The 9,722-nt window shown below is 50.9% G+C and overlaps 1 protein-coding gene across 4 annotated transcripts; it reads right to left on the bottom strand.

The window, feature by feature from the left end:
• Window positions 1-2,165: 2,165 nt before the first annotated feature.
• On the bottom strand, window positions 2,166-8,616 carry HMGB3 (high mobility group box 3). Of its 4 annotated transcripts, none has more exons than XM_030498108.1 (5): window positions 8,520-8,616; window positions 5,606-5,762; window positions 4,934-5,073; window positions 4,221-4,395; window positions 2,166-3,659 (listed from the first exon to the last, which is right to left on the bottom strand). In XM_030498108.1, the coding sequence occupies exons 2-5, from the start codon at window positions 5,753-5,755 to the stop codon at window positions 3,516-3,518; spliced, it is 609 nt and encodes a 202-aa protein (XP_030353968.1). In that variant the 5' UTR covers window positions 5,756-5,762; window positions 8,520-8,616; the 3' UTR covers window positions 2,166-3,515. The 4 variants fall into 4 exon arrangements, with proteins under 4 accessions (XP_030353968.1, XP_030353966.1, XP_030353969.1 ...); XM_030498106.1 differs by having other exon boundaries at window positions 8,017-8,526; XM_030498109.1 differs by lacking the exon at window positions 8,520-8,616 and adding an exon at window positions 7,617-7,725.
• Window positions 8,617-9,722: the final 1,106 nt, after the last annotated feature.

Raw genomic sequence — 9,722 nt, 5'->3', positions numbered from 1 at the left:
TCTCAAGCCTATGTATGGTCCTGAGCGCAAAGCAAATGGTACCAACCACAGGAAATCAGCTGCACGATGTGGGTCAGTGCTTTCAGGCAGGACCCTGCCTGCCTCTGCTCATCTCTGCCCCACACCAGCAGATGCTTTCCCTTGAGCAAAAGCTCTCGCACCTCCAACACTGTTTTAGGCATCTAGAGGGACCAGCCCACCCAGTCAAGCCATCCTCTGCCTCCTCAACATCCCTTTTTCCTAACCAAGCCCCTCATCCTAACAGCCCACCTCAGCCTGACTTCAGCAGGATGGGGGGATGCAACAAATTGCATTTTGCATTTTGGGAACCCAAGCAGTCTCACAGCCAGCTCTGCCAAATTTATACAAGGAAGTCTCTCTTCATTCCTTCCCCTCCCTTTCCCCAGATCGGTTCCATCATTACTCTTCTCTACGTACAGCAAAGTTAGTAAGACGTACTCTGCTTGGCTCAGGACTAAAGTCAAACTAGAAGTTTGAGCTGTACAGCAGCCCAAAGCAAAGTTGTTTGCTTTAAAGCATCACAAGCATTTCAAAGCAGAGAGCATTTGAAGGGTGTTCTATCAAAAATGGAGCTGGGTCAAATTAAGCAGCTCCCAATATTTGAGATGACATCTCAGAACACAAAAAACAGTGGTGGTGGTGGGGGTAAACCATGTGTTATTTATATCCATTCACGTTATTGTATTTACCATTGGCAGAGTATTGGGGGAAGAAGCATCATCACTATGTCTGCAATAGCCAAATTTGTGTCCCCAGAGTCCTGCACTAGCATTGTATTGAACAGCATCTCCAAGGCATGCTGTATTTTAGGTGTTTGCAGAGCAGGAACAGGTAGCGCACCACAAGGTCCAGGACCTTAATCAAGCCCTGCAAGTCAATAGATTTCCAATATAATGAAGACAAAGAGGTGTCAGCTCTAGCTCTTATTTGCTAATACTATCAATAGGGGCTCAGCTCACTGGCAGTTAATTCAAAGCCAAGCCTGATTTGCACAGCAGTGATCTACACTAATTCCCATATGGGCTAAGGGGAGATTTTGCCAACTAAACAATAGAAACAGTATTAGAGCTCCTGAAACAATGCCATCACTTTTCTTACCTGCTCTACCACTTCCCCACCATATTTCCACGTGCTGGAATCTCCAGCTGTCCTCTCCTGCACATCAGAAGACATGCGGAAAGGGTAGCAAATACAAAGGTACCCATTTCTCTTTTCCAGACACCACTTTGAGGCCTTTAAAATACAACTTCCCATAGAATGGGGGCTAATTTCACACTTGGGGTTTTTTGTGCATTAAAAACAGTAAAAAGTGCCATAATTAAGCAATTATAGAAGTATTTCTAAATGATCCAACCGTAACTTAACCTGAAAGAAGTTGCTACATGTTGCTATGTTTCATAAAGTTTAGTGGCTCACTTCATCCAATACCAAGCTTTGCTTGGTTTTGCTTTCAGGTTCTAGTCGATCTCAACTCTTTTGCCAAAATACTACAGTTGTTGAGAAGTCACAAGAAGCCATATTGCTACTCATATAGGCAACAGAGGAGTTTTATCCACATTAGAAGTAGTTACTGCCTGTGACCCTGGCCCTCATTAATCTGCAATTAGGCTCAAATGAAGCAGTGGCAGCAGCCCATACTCAGAGTTTACACTTATGAGTTACCCTGCCCTCTTAAGTCAGCTGCACATGGCAGTCTGCAACTCTGACCTGCCATTAATGCAAGTATCCTCACACCCCATCTCCTCCTCGCTGCCAAGCAAACACCAACTGCTAACTACAGCCAGCACAAGGGTAGTGAGGGGGTGCTCTAGTTTTCCCAGTTCACACAGTTTCCATGCTAAGGGAAAATGAGGTTAGTCACCAGCTGAAGACCGGGTATTACTTTTCCCTTCCAAGGGCTGCAAAACATCCCCAGCTTGGATTTGAAAGATGGCAGTGACACAGCAAGCTGGTCACCAGAGAAGAAAGAGACCTGCATCGCTCCCCCAACCCACCTCATGGCTCCCAATTCCTATTAAAACTTGAATGATTAGAGAAAGGACACAGACTAAGTACCTGTGCCACGCTCCATGCAGGGAGTTAGACTAGGCGCCTGGCTCTTGCCACAAACCAAGATGCTAGAAAAAACCACAAGTCTGAAACAGTTTAACACAGGACAAAAAAGGCACATTTTAATATGTACAGCAATGCATTTGGGCTATAAATTTACCCAACACAACTGGAGAAAAAAAAATCCAAACTATGCTTTTATACTTATTCCATGGTGTCAGCCTCATTCCTAGCCACCTACCTTTCTCTGCAACTCTGAATGCTGCTATATACACACACAAACAAACAATTACGTTATGAATGTTCATTTAGGCTCCCAAGTTCAAGTAATAAAGTTCAAACTTGCATAGCATCTTACGCCACTCAGCCATAAACAGTTACGATTGCATATTAGCTGGAGCAGCCATCTCTTTCAATTCAGCCAGTTTTGGCTGGCCACCATTTATTTTTTTTTAAATCCTTGAGTCAGAATGTTTCCTAAGTCACCAGCCCTGAGGGATGCCACAGACTTCAAAATGAACCTCTTGCTGTTGTCAAGATCCTTTTAAACCAGAAATTTAGAGTGTTGTCAAGAACAGTTTTAAAAATGTAATACTGTTTATTTTGCTTCAAAAACATTTCAGCATTCTAAACATACAAAAAAAACAGAACGTTGCAAATTCGTTTAAGTACAGAGTGTTTTTGAACTTCAGTTGCTGCACTGGCTCTTCACTTAGTTGACGATGAAGAGATGTCTACAGTTTCAGTTTAAAAACTACCGCACTTAACTAAAAAAATCCATACACTTCTCATGCCAGCTGAACCCCCTTCCACAACTAAGAATGGCAGCAGAATGCTATTTCACTATATACAGAAAGACAACTTTAAGCTAAATGGACGCCCACTGTAGTGTAAATAGATCTACCCTCACAGTGCATGCTTTGGGCCATGGCACCCTGGGGAACATACAACCTTTCCAAGTAACCACTGCTCCTCTAAGGCATCATAACTCTAAGCATGTACCACAAGAATCTGTCTAGTTTTTACAAACTATAGATATGTACAGTTTATAACCCAGGATTTTCTAGCCAATAACCATATAGTAACACCACCTTACAAATTAAAAAAATGCTTGAAACATTTTTAAATGCTTTGTTACACCAACAGCAAAGTGCACAGAGTTAGGAGAACACTAGAGCGCCTTTTCATTTTAAAAATGTTTGGAAATATGTACAACTTTGATACAGTTTCAGGGTGCTCGCTACACCCATGGCCACTTCATGTAAACCAGTTACAATTTCTAGAGCACTTTTAGAAACTACAACGCGATCGGAATCCAAATTTATTTTTTTTTTTTTTAATTAAGCCTAATAAGGGCAAGAGACACCATCTCAAATAAGAGGTGCTTCATTTATGGTGTTTCCCCTACTCTATGGTATTCACATGGAGACAAGTATTGTACAGTTTTATTCATCATCATCATCTTCATCCTCCTCTTCTTCATCCTCCTCCTCCTCTTCGTCTTCTTCCTCTACCTTTTTCCGAGCAGCTTTGGTTGCTGCTCCCTTTGCGCCATCAAACTTTCCTTTAGACTTGTAGTCTGCGACATCCTGCAAAGTCAAGGGGACGTCTTAATTTGCTCTAAGCAGCAAACACATACAGCATTTGTACAGCAGCGGGTGTTAATGTAAAGAGACCGGCCTTCCACGGCTGCACCTCCAAAAGGGGCAACACCCAGCATTATGGTACACAGGTATGCAGACACCTAAGCACCCTCAGCTGTCTCCAGATGATGGAGATCTTGAACCCTGCATTCACGGTTATTTCTTTGAGGAGGAGAAGATAACCCAGCCTCTCTTAAAAGTTTCCTGCTTAATGGGACAAAGCTCCTTTAACAGCACAACAAACCCTTTGCTGGAGCAACACAGCAGCCACTGCTGGGCATCACCAGGGGAAAGCTCTCCCTCCATGCTGGAATCCGCCCTTGGCACTCTAAACTACTCCATCCCAACGTACACAATGCTCAGCTGCATAGCACACAGCATACTGAGAAGAAGTCTGTAAGCTGGAGATGCTCACTGTGCAGGTGCCACCTTAGCTGGGTATACATTACAGAAACATGTCAACACAAGAGCCAGCATGGAAGAGGCACAAGTGAAAACTAGCCTTACCTTCTCATACTTCTCCTTCAGTTTAGCTGCCTTATTGTTATATGGCTGCTTTTCGCCATCACTGAGGTTGTTCCACATTTCACCCAGTTTCTTCGCTACATCTCCAATGGATATGCCGGGGTTTGTGGACTTGATCTTGGGGCGGAATTCTGAACAGAAGAGGAAGAAGCCAGACCTTGGGGAGAGGCACCAAGAGAACAGTCAGCACCACAGCAGCATGCCTGGGGAACACCCCTTCCTCTGTCCCTCACCCACAACATTCACACAGGCACTCACACACTGCACAGGATTTTTTTTTTTTTTAACTTAAAAAGACCAAACCAAAACATAAATCCAAACCTGTTTTTATTTTATTGAGGCCCAGACCTTCAGCCTTCACCCAATGCTGTTTTTAATCAGATGTTGTCTATCCTCCCCACCCAATTTCATCTTAGATACACAAGTCTCACTGTGACCCGGTCATTTCCATGTCTTCTACTGCTACGAGTTTAAGGGTACCAAGTACTGACAACTCCTGTCAGTGCTCTACATTCTCAAGATTACAAGCTGCCTAGAAGATTTGCAAAACAGCATCAGTAAGCTGTGAAGATTACCAATACTGCTATACCAACATCATACCCCATCTACCTCCTTTATGGAAACCTATCAGCTCTGTTACAGGGTATGGAAACAAACCAAAACGCTTGTGCATTTAACATGTCGAAGTCACTTACGGTGGTCGTTTTGGGGCATTGGGGTCCTTCTTCTTCTTGCCACCCTTAGCTGGTCCATAGTCCTTCATTTCTCTATCGTATCGTACCTTATCAGCCTTTGCCATTTCATCAAATTTAGCCTTCTCCTTGCTTGACATGGTCTAGAAAATGAAAAAACAAGACACCGAACTTGTGATTACCCAATAGCTGGCAAACTTTAAGTACACAAGCCAACACATACTGACTCAACAGCGGAGTTTCAGAATTTGTTTGTTTTCTAACTGGACCACCTTGGGGACGAAGGTCCTGTACCAGGGACCGCAGCCACCACTGGCATGCTCATGAGAGGGAAGCACCAGGAATGGAACAAGCACAGCCAGAGTCCTCCATTTTGTGAAATGCCTCCTGATGTAAGGACACAGGCCTGGATGGACGTAGCTGCTTAAGGGCACTGCCCGGGAACAGGAGAAAAGGCCAGGCTGTAAAATGGAAGCACCTAAACAGGCAGATACACTGGGTTGAAGCTTTCACGATCATGACAGGAGTCAGCAGCACCCAATCAGTGGTCGGGACACATTGCCAAGAACGACATACAGACCAAAACAGCATCAGCTCCCTTCATGTTCAGACACATGGACGTCATTCTAGCAGATACGGCAAGTTATCCCTTCAGGAAGTCACAAATTAAGGTACCTTCCACCTCTCTGAGCACTTCTTGGAAAACTCTGCAAAGTTGACTGGAACCTCTGGGTTCTTTTTCTTATGTTCCTCACGGCACGTCTGCACAAAGAAGGCATAGGCAGACATCTTGCCCTTGGGCTTCTTCGGATCACCTTTAGCCATCTTGACTCTGTAGAGAAGAGAGGAAAAAGGGAAAAAAAAATAAGTGAATGCATGTATGGACAAATGTGTATATGTATATACATACATAGCGTGCATGTGTTTATATATATATATACACGTGCCACCATCCTCTGAAGTGATGCCCCATCAGCACCACATCCCTTTCTTCCCCCAAAACACCTCCTATCATACCTGATAGAAAGACTTAAGTTATTCCTCCTTGACACTCAGCTTGCAGACTTGAGCCAAGTAAAACTGGTCACCGATTTCAGTTTTACACTGATATGCATTTACATCATGTCCTAAGACTGGAGACAGGCTATTAAATACTTCTGCCCATTAAGAGTTATATATGAACTAATATAAAATATTTTAGTTGGCTACCACACTGGGGCTCGAGTGGCATGCACAGCACCAGGCTGTGACTTATCCCTTTAGTAACTGGAGTTCACATGCTCGCAGCTGCTGGCCAGGTAGAAAGGCAGTACAGGCTATTCCTCCCGTAGAAGTGCAATAACGTTCTATATATAAGGTGGCGTGGAAATAAAAGCTAGTTTTAAACACAATAGGGCCCGTGGAGCTCAGCGAGGTTAACAGCACTTGCTCTTGCTCCACCAAGTGACACATGTTCGGAGGCGTAGTGGTCAATGCAAAGATGTGATTAGCAAGTCACCAAGAGGATGATGCTAACTTTTGGGCTGTATTTCTTTCACTTTCCCCCGTACTATTTTCTCCCTCTCAAAAAAAAAAAAAATAAAAAAAAAAAAATCCCGCAGTAATATTTCCTATTTACTGCCTCCCAGGCGTTTGAAAATTTAATTTTTATTAGCACAACGTTAATATTTAATTGCGCCCGTTCACCCGCCGTGTGCGGCTGAGGTGGCTTTAAGCCGCCCGCTCCCGCCCCGGCCGCTCCCCGCCCCGTCGGGGCTCCCGCTGCCGCCCTACAGCCCTCCGCGGGCAGGCGGAAAACCCGCGTACGCGGGGACCGGGCGGCGAGGCCGGAGCGCGGCCGGGGCCGAAGTTGGGGGCGAGCGGCCCGCCGCGGCCGGCCCGGCCTCCGTTCCGCTCCCGCCATCTTCTCCCCCCCACCTTCTCCCCAAGGTCACCGCGGCCGCCGGACTCCGCGGCGCGGGGCGCGGGCACCTGCGGCGGGGCCGGGGCCGGCGGGCGGAGGGGGCAGCTGCGGCTCCGCCAGACGCCAATAATTCATCTTCCATTTTGTGAAATGCCTCCTGATGAAAGAAAGTGCCCCTGAAATGCGGCGGGGCGGCGGGCGGGGGGCGGCGGGGGGCCGGGCGGCGGGCGGGAGCGCGGAGCGCCGGCCCGGCCCCGGGCGGCCGGTGCGAGCGGCAGCGAGAGCGGCGGCCGCGCTCCGCGCCCAGGGCCAGCCCCGCTCGCTAAGATGGCTTCTCCCGGCGCCGCCGCCGCGCCGCCGAACAAAGCCGCGCTCCCCCTCCGCGGCGCTCGGCCCCCCGCGCCCGCCACCCCCGGCCGCCAGCCCCGCCAAAACGCCGCCCCCGCCGCGAAGGGGCTCCGCGCTCGGCCCCCCCATCGGGCGGCGGGGGGCGGCGAGGCCGGGGCGCGGACGGGAGGCGCCCCCCCCCCCCCGGCCCCTGCCTAGCGCAGCGCTCTCTAACAAAGGCTCCCGTGCAGCCATTATCGCCGCCGCTACGCTCCTCCGCGCCGCCAGAAAAAGAGTGCGGAGAGCCCCGGGGCGGCCCCCCGGCGCCCGGCCGAGGGCAAGGGGAGGTGGGGAGAAAGGAGCCGGGGCGAAAGCGAAAGATTTGGACCCCCAGCGGGGCGCCGGGAAGGAGATTTTCCCCGCCGCGACCCCCCTCCCCATCCCTATGCCGCTTACACGTCTTTCTTCCCTTCGCCGGGGCTCTCCAGCGCCAGCCATATTAATGCCTACAGTACGGGCGGCGCGGCGCGGGGAAGAAGCGATGCGGGGCTCCGCCGCGGGCGCAGCCCCGCCGAAGACACCTTCCCGGGCAGGGGAAGACCGGCGGAGGCAGAGGCGAAGGGATAGGGCGAGTTTGGAGGCGGCGGCGGCAAGAAAAAAACTGCTTCGCCGGGACCGACGGGCGCAGCGCGCAGGGTTTATCCCTGTCAGATGCTAAAGCGACAGCCATATTAATGCAGAATAAACAGCGGGCACGGCATTGCGCACGGCCAACAACTTTCCCACCGCCGCCAGCCCCACCGAGCCCACCCGGGGAACAGGGGCAAATAAAAGCCGAAGGCGCCGCGCGTTTTACCGTGCGACATTAGGAGGCGGCAGAGAAAAATCCGTGCCCATGCGGGGGAGAAGAGGAGTTAGTCCCGGTGTAGTTGCTGCACCAGCCATATTACTCTCGGCGGCACGGGAGCCCGGCGCAGAGAAACGGGGCTGCACCGGGGACAGGTAGCCCCTCCGCACCGGGGGTGGGGAGGGGAGCTCCCGGCGGGGCACGAGAGGAGAATGAGGGACAGACGCTGCGCCTCGCCCGCTGCCCACCGCCCCGCCAGCTACGCGCAGCATCTGCCCCGGTACCGGCGATCTCCGTGCGAGGGGGAAAGAAAGTTTTGGGTGATTTCCTACCCCTCTTTTTTTTTTTAATTAAAGGAAAAAAAAAAAAAGGAGGAAGGAAAGAACGGAAAACAAAAAAAAAATATAACGATATTAATTACAGAACGAAGCGGGGTCGGGCAGGGCGAGGGGCGCAGGGCGGGGCGGGCAGCGGCAGCCGCCCCCCGGAAAGTTGCGGCGGGGCTCACGTACCTGTATTGTTCGCGGCAGTGTGGACAGGAGCTGAGCGCAGGGCACGGCGCGGGGCTCGGCGCGGCTCAGCCTCGCGTTGGCTGCCTACGAGAGCGGCCTGATTGGCTGTGGGGCTCTGCCGTTTAAAACAACCTCCTCGCCCGCTCATTGGCTCGGCGCCTCATGAATATTAAGCGCGGCCGCGCGGCGGTTGGCCGGCGCGGGTGAGGTCATTCATTCAAAACTGTAGCGCCCGCCGGGGGAAAGGGGAGTTTTGGCGGCGCGCGCCTCGGGGAGCGTGTAAAGCTGGGGGGGGGGGGGAATGAGAAGCTCATGCCGCCCCGGGTGGCGGGAACGCTGCGGCCTCTGCCCGCGAAACCGCCATGTGGTTGCGGCCGCTCGGGGGGCAGCCGGTTGCCCCATTCGCCGCCGAACGCACCGGCACTGCGCGCAGGGTCGCGCCGCGATGTGCGGTGCTCAGTGCGCCCACCCCCCGGTTCCCTTCCTCCCGGAGCCGCGGTGATGGTCAGCGCGGGGTCCGGCAGCCCCGCACGCTCCCCGCGTTGGTGTCCTGTTGAAGAGGAGACCCACGGGCGGCCGCGCAAAAGGGACGAAGGGCAGCGACGACAGCATCTTGGGGGAAGGTGGGGAGGATCCCCCGGCCTATGGTAATTGCCTCTATACTAATTTCAGCAAGAGTCCAGTTCCACTTCCAACGGCGCTGTTCGCAAAGCCGGTTACTACTGCGCGTAACAGGGAGGGAACCGAGCCCAAAATAAACTCCGCTCAGAGTCCCGACAGCCGATGGATGGAAAAGGAACTACACAGCAAGAAACGGCGTGTTTGTTGAGGGGGGAAACAGAGAGTTTCGCCCACTCAATTAATCAAATAAAACACCAAAACAATTAACTTGAATTACTATTTCTAACCTACTTCCACAATTTGTTTGGAATTGACTTTCTAGGATTTGGTTGTTATTACAGAGGCTGGTTGTAGCCAAGGAAATCTGTCAACATGCCCTTGTGACTGAAACCACCCCAGCATGGCTCTGGGGCCAAGGGGACACAGGCTCCTTTGGCTCTCCTAAAAGAGCTGTTTCCTATAGGGCAGCTGCCAAATGGTTAAACTGGTATTAGTGGCTGACCACAATTGTTGGCTGCCTCAGAAAACTGGAGCTGTTATTTTAAGGCTTGAGCGGTAAGACACAGAAACCACCGTGTACTG

This window comes from Strigops habroptila, chromosome 9 (genome assembly GCF_004027225.2).
Source record: "Strigops habroptila isolate Jane chromosome 9, bStrHab1.2.pri, whole genome shotgun sequence".
Classification (NCBI taxonomy): Eukaryota; Metazoa; Chordata; class Aves; order Psittaciformes; family Psittacidae; genus Strigops; species Strigops habroptila.
This window is presented reverse-complemented; position numbering and strand designations above follow the sequence as displayed.

Coding starts and splice junctions, on each gene's coding strand:
- HMGB3 (XM_030498106.1), bottom strand. CDS start 8,279: ATGCTGCGCGTAGCTGGCGGGGCGGTGGGCAGCGGGCGAGGCGCAGCG. Junction 5,763..8,016: donor CCGCCTCCTAATGTCGCACG/GTAAAACGCGCG, acceptor TCTTCTCTACAG/AGTCAAGATGGCTAAAGGTG. Junction 3,660..4,220: donor TGAAGGAGAAGTATGAGAAG/GTAAGGCTAGTT, acceptor TTGACTTTGCAG/GATGTCGCAGACTACAAGTC.